The 15,934-nt window shown below is 34.4% G+C and overlaps 1 protein-coding gene across 1 annotated transcript; it reads right to left on the bottom strand.

Annotated features, from left to right (window-relative positions):
- Positions 1-11,065: 11,065 nt before the first annotated feature.
- On the bottom strand, positions 11,066-14,259 carry LOC132599815 (protein trichome birefringence-like 41). The gene is made up of 5 exons (XM_060313010.1): positions 13,946-14,259; positions 13,215-13,386; positions 12,706-12,884; positions 12,399-12,557; positions 11,066-11,381 (listed from the first exon to the last, which is right to left on the bottom strand). Exons 1-5 carry the CDS (start codon positions 14,257-14,259, stop codon positions 11,066-11,068), a joined length of 1,140 nt encoding a protein of 379 aa, XP_060168993.1.
- Positions 14,260-15,934: the final 1,675 nt, after the last annotated feature.

Here is a 15,934-nt window from a genome sequence, read left to right as displayed (position 1 = left end):
TCGAGTGTGCTTCAATTGTACTAATTTTTGCATAATACAGACCAGAAGACAAAGTTGGCAATTTCTCCAAAACATATTTCTGGCCGGAGACATTCTTTGTAATGGCAAGATATTCATCATTTATTTCGTTTAATGTCTCAGCGTGATATCCATTACGGCGGATATCTTTGAAACTTAACAAGTTTCTTGGGGATTTAGAAGAGAATAATGCATCTTCTATAACAAGTTTCGTCCCCTTAGTCAGAAATATAGTAGCTCTTCCGGAGCCTTCAATCAATTTTGAATTGCCAGAAATTGTATTAATATTTCCCCTTTTTCTATGCAAGTGAGAAAAGTATTTCTCATCTTTGAATATGGCATGTGTTGTTCCACTATCAATCACACAAATATCTTCATGATTGGTCATTGATCCAAATAAAATTTGAGGAATTTCCATAGATTCTTCAAAATGAAATAATAGATAAAGTGAATATCAAAGTAGATATTATGATTAGGCAAAGCATTACACACATTTTATTACATATATTACTATTTAAACAAAGCATTACACACACTTCATTTACATAAACATGGAAACATAACCACATACAAACGACACGTATGAAATATCTAAGTTTTTACAGATCCATCACTGATCAAATGATCTATTTTCCCTTTCAGGGAGTTCAAAGAAATCTGCCACATCTAGATGCATGGGCTCAACATTATCTTCAGAAATAAAATTTGCTTCGGCATCCTTTTCTGCCATTTTGAGAGAGGCTTGATACAAACCAACTAGGTGCTTTGGCGTACGACAGGTACGTGACCAGTGCCCCTTTCCTCCACATCGGAAGCATTTATTTTCTGAATTTTTCTTTTGCACAGCTTTATGCTTTTCATCCTTCCTTTTACACTGCTGGTGGTGAAGGATATTATTTGGTGCAAGACGAGAATCATGATTAAAATTCCTTCCTCGACCACGACCATGACCACGACTGGGGCCACAACCTCTTTCACGCCTAGAATGACGAAAATTTGCCTCATTCACTTCACGGAATAGGGCAGTACCAGTGGGTCGGCTTTCATGATTTTTCATTAATAATTCATTATGTTGTTCAGCCACTAAAAGATGTGCTATTAAATCAGAATATTTCTTGAATTTCATCTCTCGGTATTGCTGCTGTAGGAGCATACTCGAGGCAGGAAAAGTGGAGAATGTTTTCTCCAGCATATCATGATCAGTAATATTTTCACCACATAATTTCAACTGAGAAATAATTTTAAACATGGCGGAATTATATGTCTTAATAGATTTAAAATCTTGTAGCCTTAAATGTAGCCAATCAAAACGTGCTTGTGGAAGTATGACCATCTTCAGGTGGTCATATCTATCTTTTAAATTATTCCACAGAGTAAGAGGATCTTTAACAGTGAGATATTCCATTTTCAAGTCCTCATCAAGGTGATGGCGGAGGAATATCATAGCCTTGGCACGGTCTTGGTTTGATGCCTCATTTTTATCTTTGATGGTGTCTGCCAGACCCATCGCATTAAGGTGAATTTCGACGTCAAGAATCCAAGACATATAGGTATTGCCGGATATATCTAAAGCTACAAATTCACGTTTGGTAAGATTTGCCATTAGTAAAGAAAGATAGAAAATCAATACCTTCGAGGCTTTAAAGTATTGCTCGGAACGGCAGAGTCTCGTGCTGATAACGTGTTATAAAATGAAGCTAAAAGAGTCACAATATTAAAGGATGAAAATCATAGAAATAGAATGACAAAAGAGGAGAGATTTTTACTATTCTTCCAAAATGTATTTCAAGTGTCTTTCATATGAAAACTTATGCCTCTATTTATAGTGCTACATATGCATTCAATATATGAGAAAATGGAGGAACCATTAAGATGGTGGAGGAAAATGGAGGAACCATTAAGATGGTGGAGGAGAAGCATTATATTTGTGTATTGGACATCCATAATATATTTCATAACAAATTCTAGATTTTAGCAATCCCACACAATGTATCCATCCACCACCAAATGGACTCATTTCTTTAATTATTAATTGTCCCATCACATCTGAATTAACCGAATTTCACCACTGATGTCAAAATAATCCTCCTAGTACATCAATGACAAATCTCACCATAATCCTAATTTGCCACTGATAAATTCGAATCTGAAGCTTTAACAGAAAATTTGTGTGGGTGTAGTTGGGTTTTGTTGGAAACCCCATCGAAATTATGAAAAAGATTGGAGGTTATTTGAACTGGATTTGAGGCAAAATTCAGCTATGGAATCCGTCACTACGACATGTGTATATCATGTATATCAAAATATGTTGCATAGAGATTTTCGTGGATATACATTATACATTTATATTAGTAAATGTATGCTCGTGCTGAGCCAGAGCCCAAGCACTTTGCAATGCGTTTAAAGTGATTTGTCCCAAATAATTCATTTCAAACGTCATCTTTAAAAATTATCTAAGTATATTCTATAAGCACTTAAAGGTAAATCAGTTAGCAAATTTGTCATATTTTACAAATTATACTTTATTAATTTGAATAAACCCGTATTTTAAACTTAATTTTCAAATAGTTCAAATCATAAATACATGGGAAAAACAAAAAGAACCTCCAGTGTTCAAAGTAAAAAAGGACACGATACGTACTAAGTCGAAGAATCCTTGTTTTCTCATCATCTACTCAATCAGTAGTCCAAAAAAGTAAATGTTGTATATTAAAATAGATAACAATGTTATAAAATAAAAACTATAAAGTAAATACACGGAAGACATATGTAGAGAGATATAAGATTGTATTGCTAATCTTTCAATTCTACATATGGCCACTATTTATAAGGAAAAATATATGCTTAATGGCTAAGCCATTTAAGATGACAACTAAGGGGTCATGTACTCTTGGTGGCTAAGTAACTTAATGGACAAGCATACTCATAACACTCCCCCTTGGATGTCCATTAATTAGATGATGTACCTCGTTAAAACCTTATTAGGAAAAACCCTATGGGAAAAAGCCTCAATGAAGGAAAAAGAGTACACATATCTAGTAATACGCTTTGAGAGCTGCCTCATTAAAAACCTTACCAAGAAAACCCAATGGGACAAAACTTGGTTAAGGAAAAAAGAGTACAACGCGTATTTCACTCCCCCTGACGAAGACCAAGATTCAGATGTCGGAGCCTTCGCATTCCAATCTTGAATATCATCTTCTCAAGAGTTGAAGTTGGCAAAGATTTGGTGAACAAATCTGCAGGATTGTCACTTGAACGGATTTGTTGCACATCAATATCACCATTCTTCTGGAGATCATGTGTGAAAAATAACTTTGGTGAAATGTGCTTCGTTCTATCTCCTTATATGAAACCTCCTTTTAATCGAGCTATGCATGCATCATTATCTTCATATAATATTGTGGGTATTTTTGTATCACACTTCAAGCCACATCTTTCTCTGATGAAATGTATCACTGATCTCAACCACACACATTCTCTACTTGCTTCATGAATAGCGATTATCTCAGCATGATTTGAAGAAGTAGCAACAATGGACTGTTTTGTCGATCGCCATGATATAGCAGTACCTCCTTATGTAAACAGATAGCCCGTTTGAGATCGAGCTTTATGTGGATCAGATAAATAACCTGCATCGGCATAACCAACTAGATCTGTACTACTATTGTTAGCATAAAATAGACCCATATCGCTTAATCCCGTTCCAATGCCTCTGTGTAGGAGAAGAGCTATATCTTGCTAGCAAATTAACAGAAAATGCTATGTTAGGTCTTGTAGCATTAGCAAGATACATAAGTGCACCTATTGCACTAAGATATGGTACTTCAGGACCAAGTAACTCTTCGTTTTCTTCCTGAGGTCAGAACGGATCTTTGCTCACTTCAAGTGAGCGAACGACCATAGGAGTACTTAAAGGATGCGCATTGTCCATGTAAAACCGTTTTAAAAATTTCTCAGTATAGGCAGATTGATGGATAAAGATCCCTTTTGCGAAATGTTCAATTTGCAGATCAAGACAGAGTTTTGTCTTTTCGAGATCTTTCATCTCAAATTCTTCCTTCAAATATTCAATCGCCTTTTGGAGCTCTTCTGGAGTTCCAATGAGATTTATGTCATCAATATAAACAGCAAGTATAATGAACCCTGATTTTGTTTTCTTAATAAAAACACATGGACAAATGACATCATTTATATATCCTTCATTTATCAAGTACTCACTTAGGCGATTATACCACATGCGCCCTGATTGTTTTAAACCATATAATGATCTTTGTAATCTGATTGAATACATTTCCCGAGACTTGAAACCAAATGGTTCAGGCATTTTATATCCTTCAGGAATTTTCATATAAATTTCATTATCAAGTGAGCCATAAAGATAAGCTGTAACCACATCCATCGGATGTATTTCAAGGGTTTCATAGACAGCTAAACCGATGAGGTATCGAAATGTTATAGTATCCATAACTAGTGAATACGTTTCTTCATAGTCGACGCCGGGTCTTTGAGAGAATCCTTGTGCAACAAGGCGTGCTTTGTATCGCACAATTTCATTTCTCTCATTTCTTTTCCGTACAAAAACCCATTTGTGGCCAACTGGTTTTACACCATTAGGCATTTGGACTACAGGTCCAAAAACCTCACGTTTAGCAAGTGAATTCAATTCTGATTGAATTGCTTCTTGCCATTTTGGCCAATCATATCTTCGTCGACATTCTTCGATAGATTAGGGTTCCTGATCCTCACTGCCTTTCATAATATTTAGTGCAACATTATATGCAAAAACACTATTCACCACAATTTTCGAACGATTCAAGTTGCCCTCATCACCAGTAAAACTTAATGATAGTTCTTTACTCACTGGAGTCACGGGTTTGCTGATTTCTTCAGGAATATCATGATTAATCAGATCTTGAATCTCTTCATGAGATCCTTTCATAGTGTCATTCTGATCATTGTTTGCATTTTTTTTTCTAAGATTTTTATCCTTGGAGCCCAATGGCCTACCACGCTTCAAGAGTGGATGAGATTCAGAGGCTATGACACTAGTAGATTGTCCCTTTGGAACATAAATTTGAATAGGCACATTCTTTGCAGGGATATGCGACTTAGTTATTCTTTTCAAATCAGTAAATCCGCCTGGCATTTGATTTGCTATTTTCTGCAAGTGGATAATCTTCTGGATATCCTACTCACATATAGGGGCACGTGGATCAAAATGAGATAGTGATGGAACTCTCCACTCAATTTCTCTTTTGATTTCTTTTCTCTCTCCCCCTAATTGTGAAAAATTTGTTTCATCAAATCGACAATCTGCAAATCGGGCAGTGAATAAATCTCCCGTCAATGGCTCAAGATAGCGAATAATGGAGGGTGATTCAAACCCAACATATATTCCTAACCTTCTTTGGGGGCCCATCTTAGTGCGCTGTGGTGGTGCTACAGGCACATATACAGCACAACCAAAGATTCGGAGATGAGCAATATTTGGTTCATGACCAAATACTAATTGTGACGGGGAGTATTTATTATAATGAGTCGGTCTGAGACGAATAAGAGATGCTGCATGTAAGATAGCATGACCCCAGACGGTTGTAGGCAATCGTGTTTTCATAAGTAATGGTCTTGCTATCAATTGCACACGCTTAATAAATGACTCAGCAAGGCCATTTTGGGTATGAACATGTGCTACAGGATGTTCAACCTTTATCCCAACTGATAAACAATAATCATCAAAAGCTTGGGATGTAAATTCTCCAGCATTATCAAGACGTTTAACTTTTATAGGATAGTCTGGGAACTGTGCCCTTAAGCGTATTATTTGTGCCAATAATTTCGCAAACGCCAGGTTGCGAGACGATATGAGGCACACATGAGACCATCTCGAAGACGCATCTATTAGAACCATAAAATATCTGAATGACCCACAAGATGGGTGAATAGGTCCACATATATCCCCATGTATACGCTCTAGAAAAGCAGGGGATTCAACGTCAACTTTCATTGGTGATGGCCTGGTTATCAATTTGCCCTGATGACAAGCGACACATGAAAATTCACTACTTTCAAGAATCTTCAGGTTCTTAAGTGGATGCCCATTTGAATTTTCAATAATTCGTCGCATCATTATTGATCCAGGATGACCCATTCGGTCATGCCAAAGCACAAAAGTTCCTGAATCGTTAAACTTCTGGTTTACGATTGAGTGCGCTTCAATTGTACTAATTTCCGCATAGTACAGGCCAGAAGACAAAGTTGGTAATTTCTCCAAAACATATTTCTGGCCGGAGACATTCTTTGTAATAATAAGATATTCATCATTTGTTTCATTTAATGTCTCGACGTGATACCCATTACGACGGATATCTTTGAAACTCAACAAGTTTCTCGGGGATCTAGAAGAGAATAATGCATCTTCTATAACAAGTTTCGTCCCCTTAGGTAGAAATATAGTAGCTCTTCCGGAGCCTTCAATTAATTTCGAATTGCCAGAAATTGTATTAAATATAGCATGTGAGAAAAGTATTTCTCATCTTTGAATATAGCATGCGTTGTTCCACTATCAATCACACAAATATCTTCATGATTGGTCATTGATCCAAATAATATTTGAGGATTTTCCATATATTCTTCAAAACGAAAGAATAGACAAAGTAAACATCGAAGTAGATATTATGATTAGACAAAGTATTACACACACTTTATTACATATATTACTATTAAACAAAGCATTACACACACTTTATTTACATAACTATGGAAACATAACCACATTAGCTAATACAAAGGCATGTATGAAATATCTAAGTTATTACAGATCCATCACCGACCAGATGATCTATTTTCCCTTCAGGGAGTTCAAAGAAATCTGCCACATCTAGATGCATGGGCTCAACATTATCTTCAGAAATAAAATTTGCTTCGGCATCCTTTTCTGCCTTTTTGAGGGAGGCTTGATACAGTTCAACTAGGTGCTTTGGCGTACGACAGGTACGTGACCAGTGCCCTTTTCCTCCACATTGGAAGCATTTATTTTCTAAATATTTCTTTTGCACAGCTTCATGCTTTTCATCCTTCTTTTTACACTGCTGGTGGTGAAGGGTATTATTTGGTGCAAGACGAGAATCATGATTAAAATTCCTTCCTCGACCACGACCATGACCACGACTGGGGACACGACCTCTTGCACGCCTAGAATGGCGAAAATTTGCCTCATTCTCTTCAGGGAATGGGGCAGTACCAGTGGGTCGGCTTTCATGATTTTTCATTAATAATTCATTATGTTGTTCAGCCACTAGAAGATGTGAGATTAGATCAGAATTTTTCTTGAACTTTATCTCTCGGTATTGCTGCTGCAGGAGCATACTCGAGGCAGGAAAAGTGGAGAATGTTTTCTCCAGCATATCATGATCAGTGATATTTTCACCACATAATTTCAACTGAGAAATAATTTTAAACATTGCAAAATTATATGCCTTAATAGATTTAAAATCTTGTAGCCTTAAATGGAGCCAATCAAAATGTGCTTGTGGAAGTATGACCATCTTCAGGTGATCATATCTATCTCTCAGATCATTCCACAACGTAAGAGGATCTTTAACCGTGAGATATTCCATTTTCAAATTCTCATCAAGATGATGGCGGAGGAATATCATTGCCTTAGCACGGTCTTGGTTTGATGCCTCATTTTTATCTTTGATGGTGTCTGCCAGACCCATCGCATGAATCTCGGCATCAAGAATCCAAGACATATAGCTATTGCCGGATATATCTAAGGCTACAAATTCACGTTTAGAAAGATTTGCCATTAGTAAAGGAAAAAAGAAATCAATACCTTCGAGGCTTTTAAAGTATTTGCTCGAGATAACAGAGTCTCGTGCTGACAACGTGTTATAAAATAAAAACTATAAAGTAAATACACGGAAGAAATATGTAGAGAGATATAAGATTGTATTGCTAATCTTTCAATTCTACATATGACCACTATTTATAAGGAAAAATATATGCTTAATGGCTAAGCCATTTAAGATGACAACTAAGGGGTCATGTACTCTTGGTGGCTAAGTAACTTAATGGACAAGCATACTTATAACACACAAAAAGTATTTCTAAAAAAGACATGATAGTTGAATCTGGTTTACATTTATGAAGATAATTATGACCCTGAAAGTCAAGATCCAATATAATTATGTGCATACGATAACTTGCTAGGTCAAACTTTTAAAATTTATTTATTTTAAAAAGTGTTTTTTTTTTGTCAACAATGCTTTTCGGAAAAATAGTTTTGGAGTAATAGCAAGTGTTTAGTTAATTAATTTGAAAAATACTTTTGTTGATATTTGAAGACTAATTTGTGCTTGGCGACGGTTCTAAAGCACTTCTGTGGAAAACTATTTTTTTTTAACTTCTAAAAGCCCGTTTCTACTACAACTCAAAATCAACTCTCTCTGTCTCAATTTAAGTGTCTTAGTTTGACTCGGCACGAAGTTTAAGAAACAAAGAGAGACTTTTGAATCTTGTGACCTTAAATTAAAGATGTGCGAAGTCTTTTAAATCTTGTGGTCTTAAACTTGCCTTGGAATTGGAAAACTTACTAAATATAGAAAGAAACACTCTTTTTGGGACAGATCAAAAAGGAAAATAAGACACTTAAAATGGGACAGAGAGAGTGATTTTTTTTATATATATAAATGTTTTTACTAAGCACCTTAACTTTCTAAAATAAAAATTCTTTTGAAATAAATTTAGCACTTTAACTTCCCAAAAGCTTGGCTAGTAGGCTATATAAACTATTAAAAGGTGTTGATAGATATATAAAATTGAAATATATTTTACACTTGGGGTGTATTCGGTATGGAGGAAAACATTTTTCAATTTTCCCATGTTCGTTTGGTCAAAAATTTTAGAAAACATTTTCTTTAGGAAAACAAGTTCCTCAAAAATGGAGAAAACACTTCCCTAATAAAAGTAAAGAAAACAAGTCTATAAATGCATTCCACCAACCACCCAACCCACCCCCCAACCACTCCTACCACGCTACCCTTTCCCCCACCCCACCCTCACACCTACCCCACCCCACCCACCCCTACCCCACCCTTGGCAAAAAAAAAATTAATTTTGTTTTGAAAAAAAGTTTTGAATTTTTTTTTGGTTTTTTTGCACCACCCCACCCGCAATCAAACCCCACCCCTGCCCCACCCCACCCCACCCTACCCCCTCCCTATCCTCACCCCACCCACCTTAGAATGCAAGAGGGTGAGACAATCACTCAATATTCTGACAGAATTTCTTTGATTGTCAATAGAATCTGGTTGCTTGGCGAGAATTTCAAGGATAACTGAATAGTTGAAAAAATCCTTGTGACTATTCTTGAGAGATTTGAGTCTAATATCTCTGCTCTAGAAGAGTTTAAAGATCTATCTACAATCTCTCTTGCAGAATTAATAAGTGTTCTTCAAGCACAAGAGCAAAGAAGAGCTTTCAGACAAGATAAAGTTGTTGAAGGTATTTTTTATGCAAAACACCAAAAAAGAAAAGTCAACTATCCTCTTTGCAAAACACCAAAAAAGAAAACACACTTAGAAAGTTTTTGTTGGTGGAGACCACATGCAATATGTGGAAATTGTAAACAAGCCGGTCATGTTACAAAAGTGTGCAAGTTCAAAGACATCCTAGACAATCCACAAGCATTACTGGTAGAAACAGAAGATGAGAAGGATCAACTCTTTTAGATTGCAGTAACAGAAGCAAGGAAGAGTGCTTTTTTCTAGAATAATCAAGTCTTCAAACTCAAATTGGATATACCAACTTGAGTTTGAGGGGGAATGTTAAAATTTACTTTCCTTCTACTTCATGATTTAATTAGTAGTAGAAATATTTACTTCTTTTTTGACTAGAAATATTCTAGAACATTTAGTTTCCTTCAAAGTATAGTTACTACATTAATTATAGAATATTTAGTTTTCTTTTAGTTTAGTATTTATAAGGAAATAGTATATATATTTTTTATTTTATTCTCTTTACTTCTCTATAAATAGAGATGTAGTCTTTTATTTTTCAATGCAAGAAACAATTCAAGAATCAATACAAAGAATTATAGTTTATTTTCTTTTCAATTTTTTCTCTCGTTTATTCATTCCGTAACAGTATGTAAGGTGTTATACATACATACATACATATATATATATGTGTGTGTGTGTGTGTATATAACAATTGTGATTTTTTTTTTTGAAAATAAAAAGTAATTTTTTTTTGAATACCCTGAACGCAAGAGAAGAGGCTGGTTTAGTGGTTTAGGAGGTTTAAAATTCACCTTGAGATATCAAGTTCAAATCTCAGACACTACCCGATATCATCTAATCAAAACAAATCGCAATTATGCAGATAAAAAAAATTCGAAATTCAAAAAAGAAAAAGAAGAGGGACATGAAATGAGACTGTGACCCAACCAGATGCAAAGCTATTTGAAGACGACATAGATATCCCACCAGATGCACTCCTCCATAATTTTCATTTTCAGTAGCTAAGGGGAGAGAGAGATAGAAGATGAGGATGGTGAAGACGAAAGTTGGGGCAGAGACAAGGCAAGGGTACCATTTCTTGATAAAGAGAGGGAGAATGCATACATTTATTAGTGTGGGCGACATTATCTTACAAAAATCTTTAGTCAAAATACTAATATGGGCTATCGAGGTGCGATTTCTTGCTATTAAGTGGGTTGGGTTGTACAATTTTATGCCAATTTCTCTTTCGCTTTGATAAGGAATATTTTACTCTCCAAAAATTTTACTCTCCAAAATGGATATCTGACACCGGATAAGAAACAAAAAATAACATACAAATATCAAACCCTTACAAGCTTTCAATCAACCCTTAAACAATATATTTTCAAATTCCACAGCAAGCCAATAATTAGTAGTATTATGAAAACTTGAAGTTAAAATATGAGAATTTGGGTCTGGATCTTTTTCTATAAGCTGATAAAAATCATAAAACATACAAATATTCCAATAAAAATTGAATGCATATGCTTAATTACATATAATTAAATGGAATGTTTGGAAGAAGTGGCGAAGAGAGAAGCATATAGAATGTTATTCCAAGTATCAGGAACTCCAGCAATGCACCAATGTGTACAATCAAAGCCATGTAAGCCATTGTATATGCTGGGATGCCCATCTTTTCTTAGTTGTGAAAGCTTTGTTATGTCAAGTAAATTTACTATTGGCTTTGACATGCTCTTTACAACATGTTTCACTATCTTTACAGGAATTGGTAAACCACTTGGGTATTTTGATCCTTTTACTGGTGTTGTCACGTTGAAGCAATTCTTTACTCCTGGCTCACCCCATTCAGATCCACTGAAAAAAGTTTTTTACAAAAATGATTAGGCAAACAGAAGGATATATGTGGGATTAGACATCACTCCGAAGTATTTAGTGTTTGAAATGGTGCTTTATGTGTACACTTTCACATTTTGTTGGGTTGAAGCATCATCTACAAGAATTTTGATTTTTTTTCCCTTTCCGGAGTTTTAGTGATATTAAAGGTGATAAATTTAACCTATGATTTGGTAACTCGTCTGACCCGCAATTTTAGTGGGTTAGATTATGATCATTTGTTGATTTGACCCAGCGAATTGGACTAAAAAATGACACATTAAACTATTGGATCAAAATAGGTTAATTAGTGTTACATAACGGGTCAATATGCAACCCAGACCTAAATACACAAAATCAAATTATTTGAAGAAGGGGAAATTATGTAAACTTGGAAGAAATTAAGCTAAATAATTTTTAAACTTCTTCCAAAAACAAAAGAATAAACCGAAAAAAAAAGAGGGAAAGTTGGATCATGTTGCGCAGATTTGATTATGACCTGTTATTTGACTCATCTTGACCAATCTATATTGGCGATCAATTTTTACTTGTCCAAATCTAACTCAACTTGCTTGTTTACCACTTCTACCGTGATATTTTAGAAATTGAGAAAGTGATAACAGACCGCATAAACAATTAAACATTTTGTGAACTGAGCACAACCAATCAAAGCAAAAAAGCAAATTAATCCACTCTCTGCTATTTTCAAATTCAATTGTCTTTTTATTGGCTTGATAACAATTAGTTAAAGGAGAACATAATAAGTCACTATGTTCTATTTTTCTAACAATGTCTAAATCATTAATTCTTTTAGGATGTATTTGGTATGATTAAAGTCACTTTTCAGATTTATTTTTTGATACTTGGTCACTGGACAATATATTCTGCATCAAATAGACCGAATTGATGGAACCTGCAAAAGTACTTTGTGAAATAGAAAAAGAACACAATGTAGCAACAAGGAATAAAATTACAGTATATATGATTGAAAATTCTTACTGGTAATGCATGGGAGATGCTCCTTGGAAAAAAACTTTGGTTTTCTTTGTATTAATCTCCGTTTCAACCCATTTAGCCCATGTGTTTAAACCTACACGGAACGCTTCTATCCGGTCCATGTCTTTCGATATTGTGCCATTATTTTCAATAAAATCCCATCTACACATACAAAAATATACTCCTATTAGAGTTATCATAAAGGAAGAACAAAGTAAAGAAAACTCTAATCATGCATATTGTATAATTATATGTGATTAAGTAAGTAAAAGAAAACTCTAATAATGCATGTATAAGATTAAGTACATACGGTTGCTTAGAATCGGATCGTGGATACCAAAGCCAAGTATTGAAGATCAAGACGTCAGCTTCCCTCCAAATCCGTCCATATTTCATTGAATTGAGTTTTAATACTCTTCCAATATTGGGTTCCACTTCAATGTCTACCAAGTAATTTGAATGAAATAGTATTACTTCAACTCCATAGTCCTGCGAAATTTCATACGAAAAGTCAAGACGGATTCGATATTTAAATTTATGTATTTGAGTTCGAAATTCTATCAGACCCCATTTATTACTAGATTCAAATTTTATTGTACTTCTTTAGTGAAATTTTCTAACACATATGTACACCCTTGCAGAAAGTTCACATTTTTATATCTGTCAACATGTATATTTTGTGTTCACAGCTCTATATATGCATGAACGGCTAAAAATGAGATTATTTTTAGGTTCTTTTCTTGCCAATAATAACAAGATAATGAAATTATAAGAGAAAAACAAATAGTACATTTAAAGAGAAAAAAAGACGGGATTCACCTCAAATGTGACGGAAACAGTTTGTTTATTTGTCTGTTGCTTGAAATTGGAATTGGGAACTGCAGCATGAAGCAAGCACAGAAGTGACTCAAAGTTGTTTAGACTTAAAGAATCCCCAATATACATTATCTTCTTTCCTCTGTATCTTCTCAAGAAGGTTTTACCATCAAATCTGCAAAATTACAATAATATGAATGTTACAACAGCATTGGCCATATATAAAGCTTTACTTAATTTTCTGTATAGTATTTCGGCTTTTTTGCGATGAAGTCACAGCATAAATATACCAACAGGATTTTAATTATGTACGTAAATATTTTTTACGCAATTAGTGAACGTTTATCTGGGATAGTAGGTTAGTTACTATTTTTACTAAGTCACCAATTAATGTTTATCATATGAATTGAATTTAAATATAATTACCTTATGTCTGATCTGAATGTATAAATATTTTTTCCGCAATCAACGCGATAATGAAGTATTAGACAAGGGGCCCAAAGAGTAGTCGGGGTGGATGTGCTTTGCCCCAAGCAGTGTCCCGCTTCACAGAAATCTTTTACTAGAAATGTATATATATAGACAAGCAAAATGAAAATATTTGGCATATGTATAAAAGATGACATCGCTTGTTATTATAGTGATTTGTTAATTCTTCAAATGTTGATACCTCTTACGAAAAATCTTATGTAGGCTAATGAAAATAGTAGCACAAGAGGGAGAGAAATACGAACCTGGGCAAGACACAACCCTTGGGTTGCCATCTATATTTAAGGTATTCAAGATTAGGTTTTCCATATTTGATGCAATCAAATTCCTTTCTTATGAATGGACAAGCTGTTGAATTATACAATGGATATGAATTATCAATAACCCAACTTCCTTCAAATAAATCACAACTCTTGATCTTTTTTGTACTACTGTTTCCACTAATATTTGTGACTACTTCCCCAGCATTTGCTTCTAATACGAAAAAGCTTGCTATTATGCCAACAAAAATAGCAGCAATATTTAGAAAAAGTCCAATTCTCTCAACTACTTTACCCATTTGAAAAAGACAGATGGAGAGATACTTGAAAGCTATTGTGGCTCTATACATACATGAGTTTAGTAAACGGTTTAATCAAAAGGATCTATTTGAAGTTATCGGATGATTTAGTTTTCAAGGATTTAAAATTAATTATCTTTAGACGTGAGATAACATGTAGTACTAGTACTGGTACTAGTTAAAGTTAGTTAGTTTATTAGAATTTTAAATATTGTAATGCATTATTTGCCATTTTTTCACATGCAGCACACGTGGTGAACACCACACATAGAGGAATCATGCACCTCCTTATTATCAACATCAATTTAGCATAACATAAAGTCATTAAGTCAAAACATTCTAATAATGTCATATTGTTTGGGGGGGGGGGGGGGGACCGATGCTGGGTGTTGCAGGTGTTGACTAACCCCTTCCCTCATTTAAAAAAAGGAAATTTACTTATCATAGCTATTTTTAAAACCTATTTATGAATAATAAATGTCTTTTATTTTATTTATTTTTCATAGCTAAAATATTTTCTTAAATTATACATTATAATTAGTGTCCTGTATTTCACAAGTTTCTCTTTTAAATTGATTTTCTCTCACTTACCAAATCTATCTTCTCCCTCACTGATGTGATTCTTCGAGTTAACAAAGAACCAATCGACCAGGATCTTATTCTTGAAGCGATTGATGGGCAGAATTCAAGAAACGGACGTAAATCGGGCTATACTTCTCGGAATTATGTGATTTCAAGACGAGGAGAAAGATGACGATTTGAATTATAAAAATGGCTCTTGAATCGTTTAAAACAAGTAAATATTGGGGGTACAGTGATTGAAAAAAAATTAGGGTTCTGGGTATGAAATAGAACGAAATTGTTTTCAAGAAACGTGTTCTTGAATGATCAAGAGCCAACAAAGTTCCTAAGTCACCACTTGAAATCAACTTACATGATAAACAAACACCACACGCTATTGAAATCAAGATAAAGACTATCACCACCTTGCTTGGAACCAAAAACAAGGATAAAGGACACCAAATAGAGAAAATAACTCTATTGCAACCTAGGGTTTAAGCTCAAAAACGTGAATTCTATATTGACAAGTCATGAGAACCCTTTATATAGGCCTAGGGTCTCTTCTTTTATGACTACAAATCCCTATTCTACTCTAGAAAGGAAATAGTTAAAAACAAGGAAAGTAAAATCCCTATTCTATAAGGAAAAGAATAAAGAAAACAAGAATCGTACTAGAACTAGTATAAAGATCCTACTAATGATAGGAAATTAAATCCTACTATAATATAAATCAAGAAACAAGAAACCTATTTAGAAAAGGATTCAAGAAACAAGACTGGGAAATATTCTTCAAATTTGAGCTTCTTGGACTTTTCTTTTTCTTGAATTTTAGTCTTGTGTTTCTTGATTTTCTTGGATTTCTTGATCTTCTTCATCTTTCATCATTCTCCCCTTGTTGAGAAAGACTCATCCTCGAATCTAAAGGCTCCATAAACGATGAAAGATTAGCAAACAAAATTGGGAACAATTCATACTCACCAGGCTTTAAGTTGCATTTTTCTAGCTTGTCATAGACCTTCATCATGTTGTCAACAAGCTTTGCATATGGTAGAACCAAATCCCACTTTCTTAGTAGTAACTTTGTTCCGTGATTTCTCAAATATATCATCTTAAA

Source organism: Lycium barbarum, chromosome 6 (genome assembly GCF_019175385.1).
Source record: "Lycium barbarum isolate Lr01 chromosome 6, ASM1917538v2, whole genome shotgun sequence".
NCBI lineage: Eukaryota > Viridiplantae > Streptophyta > Magnoliopsida > Solanales > Solanaceae > Lycium > Lycium barbarum.
Note: the sequence above shows the minus strand (reverse complement) of the source record. Positions and strands in the feature narration are given on the sequence as shown.

What these genes read in the sequence shown, in the direction of transcription:
- LOC132599815 (XM_060313010.1), bottom strand. Translation starts at nt 14,259, where the DNA reads ATGGGTAAAGTAGTTGAGAGAATTGGACTTTTTCTAAATATTGCTGCT. An exon ending in CTGTTTCCGTCACATTTGAG is followed by an intron (nt 12,885 to 13,214) that starts GTGAATCCCGTC and finishes GAAATTTCGCAG; the next exon opens with GACTATGGAGTTGAAGTAAT. An exon ending in CGATCCGATTCTAAGCAACC is followed by an intron (nt 12,558 to 12,705) that starts GTATGTACTTAA and finishes TTGTATGTGTAG; the next exon opens with ATGGGATTTTATTGAAAATA.